We start from the raw sequence: 23,907 nt of genomic DNA, 5'->3' as shown, positions 1-23,907 counted from the left end.
GTGGAAAGGGGTCAGACTGGTGCAGTTGTGGATATCATATCGGGATTGCATGCACTCTTGTAAGCTATGAGCTGGGACTGCCTCAGCAAAAATTCGTCACAAAGGCATCACTGCTCTATGGAAACAACTCGCCAACTTATTGTTTACTTGGCAAGGAGAGACGAGAAACAACTAACTGGATTTTATTCTGTGTGCAGTAAAAACATAGGAGAAATTGGCAGCGCGCTACATAAACAAGAGCTTTATTGGGAAGCTTAATTCAGCTGTTGAGAGCAAGTCAAGGGTTTTCATAGAGGCCCAGCCTATTGCTGGATGGAGGGGAAGAGAATCGTGATGACAGAACACCTGCTTAGCCAATGAGCCATTAGTTAAGATCATAAGAACCGACCACCTCTTCTCATTGGCGGAGCACAACTTGACAACTCATGCTGTAATCCAGCAGTTGCCAAGACTAGTGTTGTCACGGGGTTGCCAATTGTGGATTGGGAAATTCCTGGAGCGGAACTTGGAGAGGGCAGGGTTTGGGAGGGGAGGGACCCCTTTTCTCAATCTTTTCTACCACAGTTTGTGCACCTGAGCTCCAGCCACTCTTTGAGAGAGGCTTGGCCTTTGAGGGCCCACAATCTGCACTGTAGGCTCCAGGCCTTTCCTATCCCAGAAGGCATGAGTCAAGGCAGTTAGTTCCCAGTTCCTTATTCAGATTTCCTAGTTTCTTATTCATGGATCCAATGACATATATTGAAGACAATTGAAAAGCTCTACACGCCAAAGGTTTGGACCACCACGCATCATACACCCCCACGTTCAGGGACTCTGCCTTCCAAGAGGACATATGTTGGTTTCTGGTCCAAAGCCTAGTTCTTGTTCCAATTGCTCCAAAGTGGGGTGCCCCCAAGACAAATACACATACAGACACTGGGGCATAGGTCATCCACCAAGACATCCGAGGCTGTTTCAGTCCCATAAGCAGACCTGAAACCAGACTGGAACAGTTCCAAAAAATCTGCATCATCCAGAAATATCTGAAGTTGTCCAGCCACCAACGGTTCGATCACCTTACTAAAAAATGTGTGTGGGGTGTGTATGTGCTGGCTGACTGGGTCCTAGGGGAAGTTAATGCCTCCTTGAGAGAGGGGGTTGTGTCACTCCATCCTTGAAAAAGTCTGTGGTGTGTCCACTACTAAAGAAGCCTAGCCCTGGAAACAGGAGATTTCAGTAACTATAAACCAGTCTCAAATGTTACATTCAAGTAGCCAGAAAGGACAAGGATCATACAAGCAGGTGATAGGCTTCAAGCCTCCAATAATCCTGTCCACATCCTCAGACTGAATAAACTGAAAAGTATCCCATCCTCAGACTGAATAAACTGAAAAGTATCCCAAACAGCTGGACAAGCTGGAACTCTGGCACCATCTGACCCTGTTGCTGCTAATGTAGAGTCCAAGTCCATATGGATGCAAGATATTTTATCTGCAAATTGCTGAGCAAAATGGTCACGGTGGGCCAACCAAGCAGTCTACCTTCACCTGCAGGCTAGATTCCCAAAAAGTTTTTTTTTAATTACTGGACATAACTGTAACTTATAGTGCAAATTTAAGATAGCTTCCTCCCTCCCCTTTCCTCCCTCCCTCTCTCAATGGCTTACCTGAAAAAAAAAAACTTAGTCTTGTTTTGATTTTTGTGACCTTATCAATCAAGAAAGCAAAGCCCTGGTGATCCTGTGAATCAATGAAGACACCTGGACTTCAAAGTCATGATTCCATTTGTTGTTCTGCCATCTGCTCACCCTGATCATGGGCAGGTTTCTTTCAGCCTGTGTGTGTGTGTGTGTGTGTGTGTGTGTGTGTGTGTGTGTGTGTGTGTGTGTGTGTGTGTAAAGTGCCGTCAAGTCGCAGCCGACTTATGGAGACCCTTTTTTTGGGTTTTCATGGCAAGAGACTAACAGAGGTGGTTTGCCAGTGCCTTCCTCTGCACAGCAACCCTGGACTTCCTTGGTGGTCTCCCATCCAAATACTAACCAGGGCTGACCCTGCTTAGCTTCTGAGATCTGATGAGATCAGGCTAGCCTGGGCCATCCAGGTCAGGGCTCAGCCTCTGTACTCAGTCTTTAAACAGGGATCATTAAGACCAGGCTCATACCCTTGATCTAAGGGCAAAGATTAGAGCAAAGATTGCAAAGCATTTAGGTACAATCCTCAATAAAGCCAGACCCTTCCAAGCCCATTGACCTCAGGGCACTTAGAAGAGTGTAACTCTGGGTAGGACTGCATTGTTACTCAATTAAAGTGCTGGCCTATAGTGATGATGAAAGAAGGCAGGCCGTCCCTTTGATGCCATCATCAATACTGTTTGAACTCTACCTTCCCTGAGTAGAATTCAAGGAGGTCTCAACAGGCTGGGCAAGGGCTCTATGCAGGCAAGAAAAGTAGTGGCATCAGAAAGATTAATAATTATCTGTTTATTCTGAAATGGTGACTAATCATCAGGGCCCAAAAACTATCAAACAGGTGGGCCATGTTGGTCCCAAATAAATCAAAATCTTGGTTTTATTGTGTTTTTATGTACATTGAACAGGGTTGCCAGGTCCCTCTTTGCTACCGGCATGAGGTTTTTGGGGCGGAGCCTAAGGAGGGTGGGGTTTGGGGAGGGACTTCAATGCCATAGTACAATTGCCAAAGCGGCCATTTCCTCCAGGTGAACTGATCTCTATCGGGTGGAGATCTGTTGTAATAGCAAGAGATCTCCAGCTAGTACCTGGAGGTTGGCAACCCTAACATTGAAACAACTCTGAATGCTAAATCAGCACATATAAAGTTCTCTAGCCAATTAAAAAAACTAAAAACTTGTGCCCTTCAGCTTTAGTTGTGCATACTCTTCCAACCTCAGGCTCACCAACCAATGCGGGCCCTCAAAAATAATGCAAAGTTTTCTCTACCTTGCTTCATTTATGTTGGGAAATTTCTAACCCACACATCACTCATAAGGCAACAAAAGCAGCTTATGATTTAAAATAGCAATAGAAATAGCAAAACATACACTCATACTTTTTAAAAATCCAGCAATAAAAATAGAGATGCTAAAGGAAATAACTTGCCTTGGCTTTCCGACAGAAGCCATTGTTATTGGGGAGAGGAGGCATCATAAAGTCCCAAATCTTCCCCAACTACTGCATTTACTGTTGGAATAGGCAATGTCTTAAGTGAAAAGATAGGAAAGAAGGTCCTGCAGGGGGCAGCAAGTGGACACATGAACACCTTATACTGAATCAGACCCTTGGTCCATCAAAGTTAGTATTGTCTACTCAGACCGGCAGCGGCTCTCCAGGGTCTCAGGCAGAGGTCTTTCACATCACCTACCTGCCTACAGTTAGATAGGACAATGAGGACAGGACCTTCCTTCCTTTTAAGTGTCATTCCTTGTCTGTCTACAGATTAGATATTCTTAGGGCAATATTCACCTTCTTCTTAGAGCAATATCCACCTTCTTCTCTATTCTCTCAGCTAGCTATGTAGTTAGGAGACTGTCTCTGTCTCTACTCTTTACTATCTAGTATGTAAAAGGTAAGGGTAAAGGTCCCCTGTGCAAGCACCGGGTCATTCCTGACCCATGGGGTGACATCACATCCCGACATTTACTAGGCAGACTTTGTTTGCAGGGTGGTTTGCCAGTGCCTTCCCCAGTCATCTTACCTTTACCCCCAGCAAGCTGGGTACTCATTTTACCGCCCTCAGAAGAATGGAAGGCTGAGTCAACCTTGAGCCGGATACCTGAAACTGACTCCCGTCCAGATTGAACACAGGTCGCGAGCAGAACTTGGACTGCAGTACTGCAGCTTACCCTTCTGCGCCACGTGTAGTGCCTTAATAAACACATATCTACCACTTAATCAGATTGTGCAACTTTGCTGCGTTGCTCTCACTCTGCCAACATTTCCCCCCATTACGAATCACTGATCTAGATGCTGAGTGCACACTTGTCTGCAAAAATAAATGACCACAAGAACCATCTGGTTCCCCCCCCCCCAAAATGTAATTCCTACAGAATAAGTTTACGGAGCTCCTTCAGCACTTCAGGTTTGGTTGCCCAACCTCCACAACAGTACAAAACAACAACAAACGAAGAGGTTCTCTTTACGCACCAAAAAAAGAGAGATACCCTCGAACAGTCTTCTCCATCTGTTATGGCAAGTTTCCAAGAGTTCATTAACTCTTCTCCCACATCTCGAGTGGAAGGCTTCATTCCAGCCGTTTGTGCCAATATGCAAGCTGCCTGGCTCTCAAGAAAGCACTTCAAAATGCAAATGCTACAGTAAAGTGCAGATTAAAAAGACATTTGCTGAGCTGGCCCCAGGGAGATCTATTAAAAAGAATGTTCCAGTTAATGTTCTTTACATTTGGTTCTGTTTTCTGTTTCCTTGTTTTTTAAAAAAAAATTACCAAGAGACATGGTCAGTTTAATTTCACTTTTTATATGGTCACATTTTTATTGATAGAGGTAGAATTTCAATGATAAAGCATTTGAAACCTTTGAGAGTTGGACAGTGTTTCCAGTTCAGATTTCCAAGCCAGAACGGAAGGGGGCCATTATTCAAAATAGCTGAAAAATCATGGGCTCAAAAGGAGAGACTAGGCTGAACCGCCAAGGAAACATTAAAAGGTCTTTGGTTGGGATTTAAAGCTGCTTTATGCCTTCTGCTTGGTGGTGGGATAAATGAAACAGCTTTGGTTATCTGATGAGAACATGCACAAAGTGAAAACACAGCAATTTTGCAGCACCACTGAGAGATATTGATTTATATGAAAAAAACCCACAAAACGTATACACAAATAAGACAATAAATAAGACAATAAGTATTTGTTTACTTGATGTATACTTCACCTTTCTCCCCAATGAGAACATAAAGTGGCTTACATCATTTACCGTACCTCTCCATCATGTTATCCTCATAACAACATGAGACAGGTTAATCTGAGTGTGACACAGGCCAATGGTCACTCAGCAAGCTTCCATAGAAGATGGAGGAGGAAGAGAAAGAAGAAGAGTTGATTTTTATATGCCAACTTTCTCTACCACTTAAAGAAATCAAACCAGCTTACAATCACCTTCCCCACAACAGACACCCTGTGACGTAGGTGAGGCTGAGAGAGTGTGACTAGCCCAAGGTCACCCAGCTGGCTTCATGTGTAGGAGTGGGGAAACGAGCCCGGTTCACCAGATTAGAATCATGTGGAGGAGTGGGGAATCAAACCCACTTTTCCAGATTAGAGTCCACTGCTCCTAACCACTACACCAAGCTGGCTGTGTATACATGACAATGGAACAGTCTGTTTCCCCTCTCTCATATTTATGTGTGTTGGGGTTAGGTCTCATGGGGTGGCGTCCTTGATGGTTAGGGTTGTTAGCATTGTAGACTGCATGAGCTCCCTTGTCTTGAAACCAGTTGCTCCCAATCCTGTAATCTTTTTGCTAATAAATGGATGCTGTTTTGCACATACTCATCTCTTGTGTAAACCTGAAGGGACTGCCCTATTCCTGATCTGCAAGCAAAAGGGAACATCACAATGACTGAGTGGGAATTCAAACCTGGATCTCTCAGAGCCTAGTCACACACTCTAACCACTATGACATACTGCCTCTATGCTGCACCACACTAGAACATCCATTTGGCTGCTCAAAGTTCAAATTTTTTTTGCTGGGTATGGAAAGAAATGTATTTCCATAGCACATACAACCACTGCCTGCCACCAAGACTATATTACATTTTATGCAACTCTTTCTCCAAAGTGCTCAGAGTGATGTACCCAGTTCTCCTTACAAGAGCCCTACACATGTACACATGAAGCTGCCTTATACTGAATCAGACCCTTGGTCCATTAAAGTACACAGGAAGCTGCCTTATACTGAATCAGACCCTTGGTCCATTAAAGTCAGTATTGTCTACTCAGACTGGCAGCGGCTCCCCAGGGTCTCAGGCAGAGGTCTTTCACATCACCTTCTTGCCTAGTCCCTTTACCTGGAGATGCTGGGGATTGAACCTGGGACCTTCTGCATGCCAAGCAGATACTCTACCACTGAGCCACAACCTCTCCCTGAGCCCTGTGATGCACTACTCTCCATCACTTCCTGCATTTACTCTGAATGCAGCTTATTGTGCTATACCTTGAATGCTTTGGTCCCTATTCAAGTAGATTACAGCATTGCTAATCACAAATTACATCCACAACTGTTGTTTGTTTTTGCATCCTGCAGCTGCCTTTGATGCACAGATATAGTCAGCATCCATGCCAGACTAGAAAGAGCCACCTTAAAAACTAAAAGGTCAAGTGTAACATGAGCACAATTCAGTTGGCAAATCTCCCGCCAAGCCTTATTTCGCCATGGGCTACAACGGAGTAGGAAGTTCTCTTGTGCAAGCCCCACTGAAATGACAGGGAATTGTGATCATTTTGCTAAAAAAAAACAAAAAAAAAATCCCATTGTTTGGATTTTACTTCATATGCTTTTACCTCCTGCAGCAAACAAGGATGATTACATTATTTGTCCAGAATCCCAACACACCCTATTTTCTAAATTTAAACATTTTTATTATTGTCCTTCTGGCCAGTTATAGTTACAGCTTTTTCGAAACATATTTTTGACAATGTTTTCGATTAATTTCTTTGCAAGAGTGTTTTTCACTTCATTTTGGGAACAGTGCTGTACTTATGTCAACCTGATATTCTGCTTGTGCCTGACTCTGACTATTTATAGGTGGTTTTGACAAAATGCCTGCTAGAAGAAGCTACTTACCGGACCAGTTATTCCACTTTTAATGAGTGGTTTTTATGATTATGTGGTCATTTTCTGGAGCCTAGGTGACGCTTTGGAAAGGAGTTCCTGGACAAGCTTCTGAACATTTATAGCCTCTGTCAGAGACAACTAGTTTCAGCTTTCAAAATTCCATGGAGCTGCTCAAAACTCAAAGATCCACTACAATTATCATTGTCTTTTAGCCAGTGCTGGGGGGTGATCCAGAAAGATGTTCTTTGGTTCTTTGAAGATTGCACTCAATTGTGAAACTTTAATGGACTGGCTCCAATGGCTTCCTGCTGCCAAGTTGGATCCAGTGATTCCCTTCTGTGAAGTCTTCTTCCCTTGGATCAAGACCTTCCCTGATGGGGAAAGACTTAGTAAAAAGGAATTATTCTAGGACCAAAAACATCATAAGACTAAAAACCAGTTGTCAAAAGCACACAATTGTTGTGTGGACAGGCCCCAAGATGTCAACAAAACGGCATCAAGGTTAGTGACACAATTATATATACTGGTTATGTAAGGGGATTTTGAAATTCCACCAGTCTCCCAAGGATTTTTTAAGCTCCCTGGTGGTTGAACAAGCTAATTTCACCTCCTCATTTTCCCCTGTAACTGATACTCAGTTGCTCTCCACATTCTGTATCTCGTGGAGCATACTCAGTCCTCCCTGGGCAGGGTTTGTTTTTTGAAGGGGTAAAGAGTTCTTCTGGTCATATTTTTCTGCATACCTGCATATGCAAAATCTCTCACCTGTTCCATCAGTAGCCTGGCTTTGCTGCTTGTGTGATCACAGTGAAGGCCAACCACTTTACAAGGAGGCAGCGAATTGTAAGGAACACTACTAGATTCTCGAGATGAGGTCATGTTATTGAGGAGTTAAAGTTCCTTGCGTAAGTTTTCCCCCCTATTTAAACAACTGTCTCCACCCTTATTGCCAACAAAGATGAAAGAGTAATCAGTACACACATCCCTATCTCTTGCCACTTGTTTTTACTATAAATGCATTCACCTTGTGGATGTACACTTCCTGCATCTGATGAAGTGAGCTCTTTCTCACAAAACCTTATGCTGGAACAAAAGTCTCTGAAACGTCACTGAACTCCCATGCTATTTTCCTGCTACAGAATAAGAAATGATGGACTACTTCACAATTGCCCTGTTTTGTTTCCTCTATATACATAGCAGCCCAAGTGACTAACAAGTTTGAAAAACTGAAAAATACAGCATCATAGAATTGATATAAACAACAAAACCACCTAAAAGCAGAACAAGCTGAAAGAAAAAGCAATGGAAAATAAAGTATTGAAATCACAGGAACTAATAAAAAGCAACCTCATCAACATGTGATTAGCAAACAGTTGCAAACAATCACCTTGCTCATCTGCTAAATATAAATTAGTGCCTTTTTTTAAAGTGAGGAGGTTGGAGGTCGGCAGAGTCTCCTGCGGCAGAGAGAGAATTCCACAGCCTGGCCTCAATGGCTGAAACTGACCCGTCCATGTGCCTATAACTTCTTCATCTCCTGCATTTGTCGTATTTCCCAAACAAATTATTTCCCTTCCTCTGTTCTCATTTATACTGTATATGATCAGCCTCCCGTTTTCCCCCCTTGTCTTTCAACACACGTTTACCATGACCAAGGTTCACAGGGATAAAATTCAGCCAATTTAAAATATTTGGTAAGCAGGGTTAGGGTTATTCCCAGTCGTTACTTATATTTTAAAGGGACATATGTGACATTGCATACATGCACCCCCTTCTGTACTGTAAGAACATCTTCGTCTCAAAGGAAGTATCATTGAAGTACTTATGCCAAATGTTTGCCACTGGTTTCCCAATTCCATAACGGCAAACATATTTATTTGTCAATAGAAATTCCAGTCTTTTTTTTTAAGGTCCTAAGGGGCAAGCCAGAGCTTTTGCCTACAGACGTTGCTGTTTTTAACAATCTGCTTCCCCCCACCTCCTGCCCAGAACCACTATGACCACAAAGGCTCAGGGGCCCTTGAACAACTTCTCAGCCTTGCCATTTATGGGGTGCCTTGGAGTTAATGAATGCTGACTAAACCAAGCCCTGACATTGTGGGGCTTAGAAAAAGAACAGAAACTAGGGAATACAATGCAGAAAAGTGCTGTCAACCATACGCAGTGGTCCTTCCCAAAATAGGATCCAATTCAGCAGAACTGTTACAGTGTTAACAACTCAACTGAGTTAGACCACATGGCAAATACATGATTTAGACTGCCTAACAACTAGGGACACTAAATTCCATATTAGAGGGGAAGTCTTTTATCCAAGAGCAGGTGGTGATAGTAACCTTTTCTTTGTTTAAAAAATCACTGGGAACTGATCTAAGCATGCTGTGTTAATTTAGGAGACACATTCACACATTTTCCAACTTTGTCTCAAGCTAATTCTCCATCTCATGCTCATAATGGGAAAGCCTCTGATTTCCATTCCAACTAAATCACAGTTTTTATTTTTTCCTAGCTCTCTGATGACAAAAATTAAAGATATATATGCTATGGTAATAGGTATGTAGCAGTCTACAACTTTTTCTTAAGTATTGGGTAAGCTTGCTATTTTTCTTATAGAAATCAAAGGTATTTACAAAGAAAGCAAATGCTATAAATATGCCAAATCATACAATTTTATATGCTAAATTACAAATGATATGTTTTATATTGTTCAATCAGTTATGTAAGTTTAGGTCAAAATTTCTGGGTTTTTTTTTTTTAATCTACCCTTGGTTTTGAAATTTTCAAAATTTTACATCACTCAGTCTACCTGAACTTTTGACCAGCCCATTCAAAGCAACATAAATATTTCTCTTTAAAAATGCACTATCTAGTCAACAGGAGCTCACAGCAACCTAAAGGTAAAGGTTAAGGCCCCCTGTGCAAGCACCGGGTCATTCCTGACCCATGGTATGACGTCACATCCCGACGTTTTCTAGGCAGACTTTGTTTTTACGAGGTGGTTTGCCAGTGCCTTCCCTAGTCATCTTCCCTTTACCCCCAGCAAGCTGGGTAAGCTGCAGTAATGCAGTCCAAGCTCTGCTCACGACCTGAGCTCGATCCCAACGGAAGTTGGTTTCAGGTATCTGGCTCACGGTTGACTCACAGCAACCTAGGGAAAGAGAAACCCAGAGACAAAAATACCATCCCAAGAAGTCAAGCTTGTTTCTATGCTCTCCAACCACAGCAGAAGCAAAGCTAGGCATGACTGCATGGTGCTAGCTTCCCCCTTGCCGTTCCGGAGACCAGACATACTTTTTATCTCTGAAGAGACTGGCTAGTCCCCCTGAACCTTTGGTTGGCATCCTTAATTCTTGTGGGTGAGGTAATATGATGTGGTTTGCACATTTTAGTGTAGATTACTATTGTGTTTAAGGAAACTGGTCTGATTCATACATTTAACCAGGTGTGTGTGTGTGAGGTGGAATTCTGAAAAGGACCTTCAGCACTGTAACCTCTGTAACATGGCTGAGCTAAAGTACAACAGGCCTACTTATCCCAAATAAAACAGGTGAGTTCATTGCATGTAGAGAACAGACATAATCAGCATGGTGATGATAGGACCCAGCAAGGCCCATTCCTCCATGTACAATATAGGAAACCACGTTTTAGATGTACAGGTAAAGTGTAGTTGTGGTGATGGATCACACTCTGGGCATTTTCCTCTTTGGTCCCTATCCCATGGCTTGATTTTATTTGTCAACATTTCCTCTTTCAATTGTTTTATTTCCCTCAGATGTTGTTGATCAGGGTTGGGTAACTGGAAAGGTGGCAGGGGCTTAATGTTCCCTGGCCAAGCCGCTAGGAGAAGGTTTGTCCCCTGTTCTGGCCATAACATCAGTGCCTCAGTCAATCTAACAGGGAAGGACCCTGGAATAGACTGAGAAAAACACAGCACAGCCCCTTACCATATAGGTCCTTCTTTCAAGAGTGCCTGCTTGGTAAAAAGTGTCTTGCCTTGCATTCCAATTTGGTGTGTGGAGGAAGCTTTAAAAAAACGCAGAAGGGACTGGATGTGGCCCGTGAGTCAGAGCATCAGATGCATGAAATGTACATCTACATGGCCCATGGACGTATATTAAAGGCTGTAAAAAAAAAAAACCCAGAAAAATGGAGTGGGGGAGAGATGTTACAAAGAGACTAACACAGACACCCATCTGGAATTGGTTTCAAGCAGGCCCAAGAGCGTACAAGACCATTCCAGCAGTGAAGCTAGCAAATGGGGCGTGTGGGATCTTAGAATATGCTTTATAACAAACTGGAAACACATTGGACACAATCACTGCAATTTGCATTCAAAATGGTTAAGCCCAAGGCATTTTGTTTGTTCTGCTGAAGCTTAATATAAAGGGGGGGTTACACCACATTTGTTCTCCCCCCCCAAGTGTTCTGTGTTTTGATTTCTAAACTGCAAGGTGGCAAGGATCAACCTTACTCCAAAGGCATTCTGACTGCTCGTCCCCTTATGTCACCAGATATGGAAAGACTGACTAGAGTTCCTCAGTCGGGTTGTTGGGGGGGCATCTTTTTATTCAGACTCTTATTGTTGTTGTTTTTTAAAAAATAGTGCATAGCATGTTCCAAATTTGAATCCTGGCACTAAAAACATGATAAAGTCATGGTGAGCTTGCTGGCTTCAATTAAACCCTAACCGTCCTCATAAACATAGAACTCTTGCCAGCCACACCCCCAGCCTTCTGCTCTGGCTCCCTTTCATTCTCCCAGTTGCTAGTTAATCTCTTGTTTGTTTGTCCCCCTAAAACTGACTGCTTTTCAGTATGCATTTGGGTAGACGGGCCCACTCTGACTGGCTGTGGGCATGGAGAGGCAGACACCTTGACAGCTGGCTACAATGCACACCTTTAAAGAAGCAGAAATCTGGTATCAGGAGAAAGTAGGGTTGCCAACCTCCAGGTACTAGCTGGAGATCTCCTGCTATTACAACTGATCTCCAGCCGATAGAGATCGGTTCACCTGGAGGAAATGGCCGCTATGGCAAGACCTTGTTATTTGGTTGTAGATTTATAATGTAATGAAAAGTCTGAAGGAGGTATTTGAAACAAGACGTAACGGAATCTTGTCATCTTGTCTATTTCAATTATTGGTGGATCAGGAACTTGGGCTATAACAATATACAGCCACAAAACATTGAAATAAGTTCCATCGATCCAATTGTTACACAGCAAGTGGTTTATGCTGGTTAAGTTTACACCTTCTTCCTTACATTGTAGTTATTATTTAAACTGGATGCTTGGGGCTTGCACATTGAAGTTTGTGTACTGAACCCAAATGCTTGGAATTACTAGCCCACATAGAGAATCAAGCAAGAATATAGGCACTGTATCTTTTAAGTGCTTCTCACCAGCTTTCCTTGGAACATTTGGCAACGGAGGACCTGTATTCACACATACATACACATACCTTTATTGGCATAATTACAATACTTTAGCCAATGATCGAAGCAGGATATAAGTACAGCACCCTTTAAATTAGGGATTAGTAATAATCCCTATAAATTATGATTTACAAAATATACTAGTTAAAATATACTGTATTCACACACTTCCAGGACAATTGGCATCTTGTCAAAAAGTCCGTTGTAGCTTTAACAGGCTTGGTGCCTGGGGGACGCTTTATGGAACTCTCCTCTGCTTTTGTTTCCGACTCACGTTTCGTTTGGTAGTTGTAATTTATTGTGTATTGTGATATATACTTTAAAATATATTTACAAACTGTAACAGTGGTCCACGTTGCTGTAATATTGTTTTGTCTTTTTGCTGACTTCCTATCAGCACATTGTTTTTGCTTGAACCTCCAGGTACTAGCTGGAGATCTCCTGCTATTACAACTGAACTCCAGCCAATAGAGATCAGTTCACCTGGAGAATATGGCCGCTTTGGCAATTGGACTCTATGGCATTGAAGTCCCTCCTCTCCCCAAACCCTGCCCTCCTTAGGCTCTGCCCCCAAAACCTCCTGCCAGTAGTGAAGAGGTACCTGGCAACCCTAGCAGAAAGGTAGTTGTAGAAGTCAAGGTTTATTTATTCAGAACATACACACGAACACCTGGCATAGTCTCACCTTCCCCTTCCCCTTCCCTGTGGAAATGTCAGGGCAGCCTTTACAGATGCCATTTCCTTTGGAAGAAGACAGGGAGAGAGAAAGTCTTCATAATATTCTGTTTGCAAGTACAAAAAGTGAGCAACGTGTGGGGTTGAAGCATTAAGTATGCGGGCAGGTTCGTTCCTACAACAAAATTGCTCTGGCCCAATGAGTATTCAAACCAGCTTGGCACAAGGTGCTTCTTTCAAAATGTCTTGACACTTCCTCTGTCAAATGTTCATTCATGACTCTTATTGCCCCCAAGGACTCTCATGACTCTCATGCCCCCCCCCCAAATAACTGACTGGAAGGGAGATCAGCCAGTGAAGGATATTTCAAAGTTAGGGCCAGTTCCTAATTTCCAGGTACATCTGGACTGACTGGAAACAGTTCAGGAATAGAGTGTAGACCCCTGGGTGTAATGGTTCTAAATTGTCACAATTTATTGGAGACCTAGGTGCTAGCTCAACATCCCAAACAAGGGCACCCAGAGCTCTGAGCAGGGCAGTTCCAATAAGTACAGGAATCGAAAATTCCTAGGGTTGCCAGGTCCCTCTTCGCCACCGGCGGGAGGTTTTTGGGGCGGAGCCTGAGGAGGGGGGTTGGGGAGGGGAGGGACTTCAATGCCATAGAGTCCAATTGCCAAAGTGGCCATTTTCTCTAGGTGAGCTGATCTCTATCGGCTGGAGATCAGTTGTAACAGCAGGAGATCTCCAGCTAGTACCTGGAGGTTGGCAACCCTAAACATTCCTTGCTTGTTGCTTTTTGTCATTGCAACTGGGGAGCTCTCTGATGCAAGCAGCATGTCTCGTGACACGGGGCCTGGAATACAGCATGGTCTAGCCTGACCCAACAGAAGCCCCTGGACAATAATAACAGAGTAAAACAACAACGTCTGCTGTTTCAGCAGAAATCCCCTTTCCCCGCCCTTCATTTCCCTTTTTTCTCCCCACCCTTCCCTCACCCCCCCTCCCCTCTCCTCCCTTTTTGTCTTCTGATGCCAGAGCCCTTCAGATGAGCCCCTATTAGGGAAGCTAGGTATGGGAAAGGTTATTAGGAAATAGCTGCTACTTTTCCGGCTTCCCTGCCCCCACCCTCTTCCTCTCTGACCACCTTTTTTTCCCCTGTTCAGCGCTAACGTTAATGAGTTCAGAAAAGGCTCCGGCAAACTCACACTTTGGCTCACGCCAAAGCACACAGGCACACACCTCTCTGATCGCTTCCTACTCAAACAAAAGTCTTCTGGCCCGTGGCACTGAACGCGGGCCAGGAAAGGATCGGGGAGGGAAGACCATCACGGCATCCGGGCTAGGGCCCGGTGCCAGAAGCAGGCTGCCTTTCCTGGGCAGGGCATCGGTGTCACCCGCTCACTTCCTCGGCAACTCAAATCCCCCTCGCCTGAATCCTATTTACCAAAACGACTTTGCTGAGCAAAAAGCTCTGCGGTAGGACACGGCCTTGCCTGACCCTTAATTCTCTCTGACAGCATTACGTAAAAGCGCTGGAGGGAGACTGAGAGGTCTAACAAGGGTTATCAACAGTGAATTAACCAGTCCTCAGCTGTAGACATCCGTATGATGCCCAATCCTAGAGCCATAACTGAGAAATGCGGCCACTAGGTTCTAACAGCCCGTCTAAGAACCCAATAAAACAGGAGCCTTAAAGACTTAACAACATTTATTCTAGCATAAATTTTTGTGAGTCAGATGCATGAAATGAGCTGCAATTCACGAAAGCTTACGCTAGAATAAATTTTCTTAGTCTTTAAAGTGCCACTGGACTGGCATAGGTACCCATCTGGATTTACAATCTAAGAGCCAGACACTGTAAACTTGGAATTCTCACAACTGAGCCTCGGATTCTTGGTCTCCGTTCAAAATTGTCACACGTGCTATAACTTCCATGCAAATGACTGGGGAAGATACCTGTAAAACCCTAACGCAAACAGCTTCCAGCCTCCTGCAGTGCTCCAGTAATATTTAAAGGGCATGACAGTCCCAAACAGAATTACTTGGTAACAAGTCCCATTGATTTCAAGTACATCTTTAGCAGCGTGCTGGCTGCATAGCTTGCTGTTAGAGACAATCTCTCCCCCCCACACACACACACACACCGCCTGTATAATGATCTGGTTACTAGCATGCTCCCCTTTCTCCAATCGGTTGCCATGGCTGCAGGAGCCCATCAAAAATGGTGACATGAGAAAGACAGAACGCATGTGGTTAATTCCAGGTGCCACATGTCACTGCCTCCTTCTTACTCTCCATTGCTGCGAAATTCAGTGTAAGTTCCAACTGCTAAAGTTCTCCCTGCACACTAACTGTCAACCTGTCAGTCTCACTGAAGCAAAACAAGAAGGTCCGCAGTGCTAGGGATACTTTTACTCTTGGTAAGAACTCTTTATCTGTTGTGTTTCATTCACAACTGCTGGAGAATAGAAGCTGGAGAAAAGATACCAATAGACCCAACAAACCTTATTTCTCATGTTAAACGTCCTGTAAATGTACTTGCAGACACTTGAGAGCTACTTTTGTGTAAGCAAAGCACCTTATCTGAATGATGCAACCACATAATTGAGTCTGAGCCCCTGGAAATTTTGCATAGATTTGGTGCCCTCATTTCCATAAGAAAGGTCTATCAGGTCCCATCCATAAGAAATGCTATCAGGCCCCTTCCATATTATTATTTCTTTCAGGTGCAGCCTTCAGGCATGGAAAAGCAGCTCCCATAAAGAAACAAGTACTGCTAAAGAGCATTCCAGACATGCTCAGAATCACAAACTCAAGGGATGGGTTTTTATTTAGAGAATGTTTCAAATACAACAAACAGGAAGAAAAACAGAGTCAGTACAAACCAGTCCTGGAATACACAGGTGCATGCATTTTACAAAATGGTAATGCCACAAAATTCCACACCGATTTACCTCATGAGGAAACTCAGGTTTAATTTGTAATGTCTGCAACTGACTGAGAAATAACTATGTGTGTGTGTAAAGTGCCGTCAAGTCGCAGCCGACTTATGGCGACCCCTTTTGGGGTTTTCATGGCAAGAGACTAACAGAGGTGGTTTGCCAGTGCCTTCCTCTGCACAGCAACCCTGGTACTCCTTGGTGGTCTCCCATCCAAATTCTAACCAGGGCTGACCCTGCTTAGCTTCTGAGATCTGACGAGATCAGGCTAGCCTGGGCCATCCAGGTCAGGGTGAGAAATAACTACCAGGCAACTATGCAGTTGGATGGTACAATAATTCACTCTCTCCAGTGTTGGAGTTCCATTTATATAACGAATCTTTGGCTCTCTGACAGATGTGTACTTTTCACATTACAAGCTGTTAAACCATTATAGCAACTAGAGTCACTGTTCCACATCTGATTGTGTGTGATATATTGATTAAACTGAGATAACTAATAAAAACACTGCTCTCCCTTTCTCCTCATCCAGCAGACACAAGAGGCTTTTATTATGGGCGAAAACGCACGGTCGCTTTAGCCTCCTTTATTCCCTGTTTCAGCCAGGATTCAGCCAGGATCGAATGCACGTTCGGCAAATACGCATGCATTGGATCCTGGCTGAATCCTGGCTGAAACAGGGTTAATAAAGGAGGCTAAAGAGACCATGCATTTTCGCCCTATGAGAGGCTGTTCCAGATCTACTCCCTCACAGAGTTGAGGGGGAAAGGAGGGGGCTTTATAGAGTTGGAAGGGGCCATACAAGCCAACTAGTCCAACTCCCTGCTCCATGCAGGATCAGCCTAAAGCTTTGCTGCAGCTTGTGGAAAGGGAGAGCTAGCCAACTTGGCATGCAGCATTGGGGGTGGGAGAAAGGAAGCACATGTAAGGGTCTGATGTCTGCTCCACTCCCCTCTTTGTTCAGCAGGTGGGCAGTACAGCTGGCAGGGCCCAGCAGAGGGTATAGAGGGGTGCCCAGGGACAGAACTGAAAGGGCCAGTGCTAAGGGAAATGGAGGAGTGTGGCAGGGGTGCACCTGGGCCTACTTGCAGGCACTGCCATTATGGACTTGAGGCACCTTCTGGTCATCGATTGAGCTGGCATGGTTCAGCAGAGGGTGTGGAGGGTACTTTGCCCAACTGGACAGTCTGCCTGCAAGAAAGGTGCAACATCTACTCAGGAATCTACTGCATGGCCTTAGATAGGTGGGGTGGTTGGGGACCAAGCAGTGAGACGCTCCTCCCTCCCCCATGGTGGTAGCAAAGTGGGTAAAGTTGACTGAGTGGTATGCAGTAAAGCTATGCTGAACATCCTGAGGTATCAGTTAGTAGGTTGAAGGGGCAATCCTAAGACCAGAGGCCTGGGCCCTCAGGGTTTTCAGGGAACTGCAGCAGGACCCCTTTGAGGAATGCCATTATCCCTGACCCACAGACCTGGGGAAAAGGACATGGAACACCTCCCTCAAGCAATAGAATACTTGACATGGAGGAGACTAAGCCATACACTGTTGACGGCTGAAGGCTTGGAGCCAGGGTAGCCTCATCCGTGAAGTCTGGGATGTGCAGACAGAGTTGGACTGGAATTACTTTGCATAGAATTGAACTGTAAATACCTAGTCTTGTGTTTGGTGGGGGAGTCCTGGATTCTGGAATGTTGATAGAATTGCTAAATAATAGTTTGGCGCAATCTCATTGCAATACCCAATACAATCTCTAGCTTACACTGGATAGCATTCTGGAGCCTTTGACTGTGGCTACATCCTCACAGGAGAGAGAAAAAGCTGCCCCGCTGTGGAAATAGCAGTGAGCAGGTGGCAGGTGCATGGGGACAGCTTCCACGTGTGCCCATTCCCATTGCACTTGCATTGCCCCTCCCCACCCGACTGCATATCACATTAATATGGAAAAGTGCTGCCCAGACAAGAATCCTCCCCACTGCCCAGCGATTGTCCTTAGCTCTGCTGTTAAAGAAAAAAATGCCTTGTTAAAGGGCTTAAAGGGAGAGAGGGATGCCAGGGCTGAGCATCACCATTGTGATGGTGGCACTAAGCTCCACCCACTTCTGGATTGGCTGAGGGCAGAGTTTTTAAATGGAGGCTATTGCCCATAGTCAGTGTGCCATATCCTAAGCAAAGGAAGGTTTTTTCCTTGCTTAAGAAGGAAAGCCCCAGGAGGCCCACAAACTGTGCTTGTAAAGAGCACTGCATCATGTGCCAGCTTCCAAATAATGTGGAGGCATACTGCATGCCACCCAGGGACAAAAAAATCCCTGTAGAAACGGCCAGTAAAGCCATGTTGTTGGGAGCTCCAAACTGAACACCTTTCCCGCCTTGTTCACAGGTAACTTCATCAGAATATTAAGATATCTTAAAAAGCCAAAAGGTCAAATCTGACATGTAGGGCTTTTAAAATTAGTCCTGAGGCATATGAGGAAAACTAAGGGAGATTATAACTTGTGCTTGGGGTTCTGAGTTCCTTGAAACCCATTCTGCTTTCACTGTTACTTCAGAGTTTCCGTGGCACAAGCATCAGAAGAAAATTGCCATGGTGAACAGCATGAGATACAGGAACAATCAGGGAGGAATTAGGATAGCAGTATGCATGCTGGCTGTATATTTACATTTCCTCACAAGCCAGTTATGTGTGTGACTTGGGCTGGGCAGAGGCGTTGTCATGCGCTCACAGATTCTGTGGCCATTAAGTGCTGCCTGTCAAAATTCACAGCCAAAGTGGCACGTAGAAGCCACAGGGCAAAAACAAAATCACAAAAAAATGGCTTCAAAGGTTGGAGCCAAAGGTTTCTAGATCTTAAGGAGGGGAGAGCAATAGCAGAAAAAATCATCATAACCCATAGATATTAAGTACAGACCTGTGTAAGCACGGCTGTCACCCAATTTAAAAAATCTTAGCTGGTTAATCGTATGCATCTGATTCAACTAAATCTTCATGCGTTTCAGCCTTATGAAAAACATTGCATTCTCTTGTGGTTACAGGGATACCACAGGAGATACTATTTTAAAAGAGGCGTTTGCTCCTGTTCATGTTTTTATAAGTACTTGTTTTTAAAATAATTTTTAAAACCGAGCTGCCCAGTTAATGAGGGGCACCTGTCAATCAATCAAACATTTTGCAGTCAACTTATTAAAACATTTCACCCTGCTTTTCAGATTCAGAGTGCCCTTAGAGCAGCAGTCCAAGTAGTCAAATACATCAAAATTAAAATGATCTAAAATTTTATTCATTTTACAACATTTATAGTCTGCCTTTTGTAACCAAATCAAGCAATTAATTGTCACAGCCCTACTTTTAAGGTAACAAAGGTTGCTATATGAGAAAGGACATTTCCTGGGATCCCCATATAAATTACTCCTTCTTATAGTAGGAGTAGAGCAGAAGTGAAGAAACAGCCCGTGCCTTCTGGCTGGCAGTGTTTTTCTCCACCAACCAATGTTGGCTCCACTCAAAAGAAAGATAAGTAACAAATAATCAGTGGATAGAATTACCCGGAGGGGGTGTCTCAAGTGAAAACAGGGGCCAGTAAGTGAAGCTAACATTACATTTAAGGCCTGACTTGCTTGACGGACCACAAAAAGGAGGGGAAAATGATGTCTAAACCATTGAGAATCCTTCATACAATTATTATGGTTTGGCTTTTGCCCCACTATTGCCATTTATGAAAAATGTGTCCTGTACTTGTACTACCAAAAGCCTATATTACATTTCCTGCTTCCTTTCTTCAAATGAAAAAAAAAAAGGAAACTCAAACTGTGTCAGAAACAGAACTGTTATGTTAGAAGGCCCAAGAGTAGAACACCTTAATCCCTATTAATCTTAATCCTAACACCTTGCTGGTCTCTTGACACCCAGTCTTTCCTCAAGAATTACGTTATGTTTCTGGGTTGGCTACTGGAGGACATTCCTTGCCATTAAGTGACTCAGGTCTGCAAGCCTTTCATACTTCAGTCCACTAGAGTAAGTGATCGATTCAATTTGTTAGTACAATAATACCCAAAAAGATTTTTTTAAGTGAATTCTTGTTACGAACATACATATTGCAGCATAGCATGGGAGAGAAAGAGTCACCCCCCCCCCATCCAATTATGTCCTCTGAGAGCACCATCAATGTTTGGGGAATGGGGCCAGGGATTTGGGGGGCAATTCTCTCTCTGCTTTGTGGCTGATTTTAAGAGTTCTTCCAGATTCCCTTCTGTTTCCTGTTCAATCAATAAATCTGCGCAAAGAAAAACATATGCTCTTACAATAGCCTACGTTGCCAGCAGGCACACAACCAGCTTGGCCCATGCTCCGTAGACCACCAACTGCAGCAGCACTTCATTACAAGCAGAATGTGCGGTGCCAGATGGGAAGAAAAAACGGGGAGCTAGCCAAAGCAGACTGGAATGACGGCTGTGGGCCAGTTTCACCTTTGATGGGGTACAGATCTACCATGCTAACATTCCCTAAAGTACAGGGAGGCCTTACTTCTTTATCCCACAAAGTATGGAGGGAAAGGGGGGGAGAGAAAGAAGAGGGGAAAATACTAACTCAAACAGATCATTTCCATCACACAGCCTGTCCAGAGATGGAGTCTAGGCCATGTCTCCAAAATAGAGACTAGCTGAAGTACAAAGATCTCAGATACTAGTAAAGTTTCCATTGGTTACCAGTTTTTCTCTCTGCTAAGATATGGAGAGAAGTCTCAAGGATCATAGTTTACACACAGGCAATGCTAAAGCATTTTGAGCACCTTGCCTGAAATGTGATCCTGTTACTTGTGTTACAAATGCCAATGGATGTATTGGAGTATACAGCCCAAGACATAGATCAAATCTTCAGAATGCTTAGGATATAAAATCAGTAAAACATAGTGAACACAAATGATCCCTTGAAGATGCAAGTGACTATGTCATAAACAGGCCAAAGATGGGAGTGGGGGGTTGACAGTCTTGTAGTCCATGTTATGTTAGGTGGATTGTTAGGGTTGCCAGGTACCACTCAAACTGGGAGTTTGAGTGGAAAACGGCCCCTTGCGATGCGGCGCTTCCTGTTGTAAAACGGAAGTGGCGTGGTGCAATAGGCAGGCGAGCGTGCACGTGTTGCCCGCCAACCCTCAGGTGGTCGGCGGGTAGCCAGGTGGATTGGTGGGGGTTTGCCCGCCACCACCTGGCACTTGGCAACCCTATGGACTGTTAAATATTCATCTGTCATTAGAGCGTGTAAGAAGATACATGTGACGAGACATAAAATGTGGGTTAACACCTGGAGGATCAAAATGATGGTACAGCAGAAAAGATAAGTAAACCAGAAAACTAGAAGACAAAAGAAAAATTCTCAGAAGGTAAAGAAAGAGAAATGGGAGACTACAGCATGTTTGCGCTGGACAATGTACCTGGTAGTTTAATTTCCCATCACATGATTCGATGCTTCTCAGCAGCCATTAAGAAGCAGGAATGAGATGAAAATACACCCCCCCCCCAAAAAAAACCTATAATCCAGAGAAATTATAGGCTTGAGCAATTATGCAGAAGGTCAGAACATCTGTCCTCTGATTTAAAAATCCTGGATTTCTTAGTAGAGGTTACTATCAATGATCAGCCTTTAGGGCATCCTGGTTGCTATGTGCAAAGGAAAGAAAATGTTATCATCTTCCAAACAGTAAGGCTTTCAAAGTCCATGCAAGGTTTCGGAGAGAAGTAAAATGATAAATACAATAGAGAAAATATATTGAACTAGCGTAACATATCCCACCACAGGAATAGCTGATTTATGTTTTCTCAGGAACTCAGGTAAAAAACATCAAAGAGTACAGATTATTTACTGGGCTGATCACATGAAAGGAGGCCTCCTCTAGTACAGTTAAGATAGGGCTTTGTTGACATAGTAACAAAGAAGTAGGAACACTGACCCACATTTTACTGCTTAGTGCAATTATATGTTCATGACTTCCACAAATACAAACGCCATACAATGCAGCAGCAGTATTTTTTTATTATTATTTTTTACAAAGAGATGGCAGATATCAAAGGCCTCTGGGCACAGTTCAAGAGGCCCAGCAAAACGTTTGGCTCACTCAGTGATTCTCTGTCAGCATCTCAAAAGACTCCTCCATGTAATGATTTTGTAATGTATACACATTCGACTGAGTTGCTAGTATACAACACAGGGCTTTTTCAAACGTTTCCAGGTCACTGATTTACACTGGCACACTTAAACTGAATCCTTCTAATTCAATTAAAATCTCAGCCCGGCCAATCAATACAAGCGTGGCCTGATTTACTTTAATATCTACAGAGCAGCGGCCACAGCTATGGGCAAGCCAGGCCCAGAAGGCAAGTTCTGCAACCTACAGCGCTAGTTTCCATTTCAATCTACCACTACCGTAAACATTTGCTGCTTTTTCCATTTGGATCTAGTCCAGATTACAATAATAGCTAGAGGCTGCTTCACACATGACTTTTTTTCCTACATGAAGATCATCTCAGTGTAGAGGAAAAGCCCATGTAAAACATGATTTGAGAAGTACAAATAGGGCATGAGTGTTCTCAACACGACAAAGCTCATACAAACATGTCAGCAGCGGCTTTGCCAGTGAAATGATGCTGAAGATTGGAAATTGCTCCAAGTAAACAAAATGTTACTGTCTCTCTAACCAAAGGTCACTTTTAGGCTTGGATATTGTTTGCTCAAAAGAAATGACTCTAGCTGTTCTTCCAGAAGCTATAGTTATGAAGAAACTAATGCTTTCCTTAAGCTGTACACTGAGCAAAGCTGGACTCCTGTTAAAGGACAAACTACTATTTCAGGGCAGAACTACACATTACTCAAAAACATGGGTCTGCCACCAAAAACAGCAACCCTCTGTGAAGCTTCTCCATTCCATAATGAATAGGACATGTTCTGACATCACTCTGTTTCTCCCTAACCCTGTTCCATATTACCAGCTGCAGGTCAGGGAGACTTTCCATGTAATGCCATCAGGGACTGATGTCAACTGAACTACACATTATATGGAGGAGGAAGAGGAGGGACAATTTGTTTCTGATATTGTGCACTTAGGCTCTCAGTTCATTAGACAAATGTTGAGCTGTATTATGGTATTATGGGAAAGTTAGATCTGTGCTTAACGACTCGTCTCCCAGCTGGTGAGTTCCAGTTATTCTGCTAGCCTAGTAGAATCAAATGATATTCTCATGAACTTGGGTCTTTGCTATAATGGATAAGACAATCTTCACTTGAGTTTCCATTACCATGAAAAGTAAGGCAAAATGAACAAATAGTCCCATAAAGCATAAGCATCAAAGAAAAAACTCACCACAAGCTCAGAGAATCTTGCATTGAGTTCTTCTGCTGGTGGGATTGGAACAGAGAATTCCAAGAACTGCAGGGGATTGTTATCCTTAAGGTTAATTTCAGGGAGATCGCTGCCCCCAAAGCAGCAAAGAAACCCCAAAGCATGACGATTCCTTTTCCTCGGAGCCATGGTCATTGTGGTGTAGGGTGTTATCTAACAATCATGATCTGCAGAAAAAAATAACAAGAAAATATTTTTTTGAAATATAACCAAGAACCTCAATAAAAGCCTGCAGTAAGTGGCATGTATGTGAGCATAAAACAGATGTATTAAAACAGAATGACAAATTCAGCTCCCTTTTTCAGCACAATTTCTGTTACCTTTGTCAAACTAACAGCAGGACCTTCATGGATTCATTTTCTAAACAAGATTCCCCTCTCCCTTTATAAGAGTTGGTATGGAATTAAGTTTAACAATTTTATATCAATTTGAAAATTAAGGGGGGGGGGCATAGAAAGGAGACCAAGGTAATAGCAATAGGCATATCAATATCTTTCATAGGTTAAAAGTCCTGTGGTAAAGCACAAGTCATACAAAACTCTAGAGATAGAAGTTCCATTAGCTAGGATGATTGTTTTCAATTTTTCAGGTGCTCAATAGCAGCTGTGAGCACCAAAGCTGATAAGTACAAGTTTAAGAACTACCCTTCCTTTCTGAACACTGAGCATGCTAAATATCTACCACAACATCCTACAC

General features: G+C 43.5%; 1 protein-coding gene across 2 annotated transcripts in view; it reads right to left on the bottom strand.

The window, feature by feature from the left end:
* The window catches only part of DAAM2 (dishevelled associated activator of morphogenesis 2), a 134,959-nt gene extending 111,587 nt beyond the window's left edge, over positions 1-23,372 (bottom strand). For both annotated transcript variants that reach the window (XM_056852408.1, XM_056852409.1), the window contains exon 1: positions 23,173-23,372. In XM_056852408.1, coding sequence (XP_056708386.1) covers positions 23,173-23,346 — 174 coding nt within the window. In that variant the 5' untranslated portion in view covers positions 23,347-23,372. The remainder of the gene's footprint in view (positions 1-23,172) is intronic.
* Between the last annotated feature and the right edge of the window lie 535 nt (positions 23,373-23,907).

Source organism: Euleptes europaea, chromosome 7, assembly GCF_029931775.1.
Source record: "Euleptes europaea isolate rEulEur1 chromosome 7, rEulEur1.hap1, whole genome shotgun sequence".
NCBI lineage: Eukaryota > Metazoa > Chordata > Lepidosauria > Squamata > Sphaerodactylidae > Euleptes > Euleptes europaea.
The sequence above is the reverse complement of the archived record's forward strand: the minus strand, read 5'-3'. Positions and strand labels throughout refer to the sequence as shown.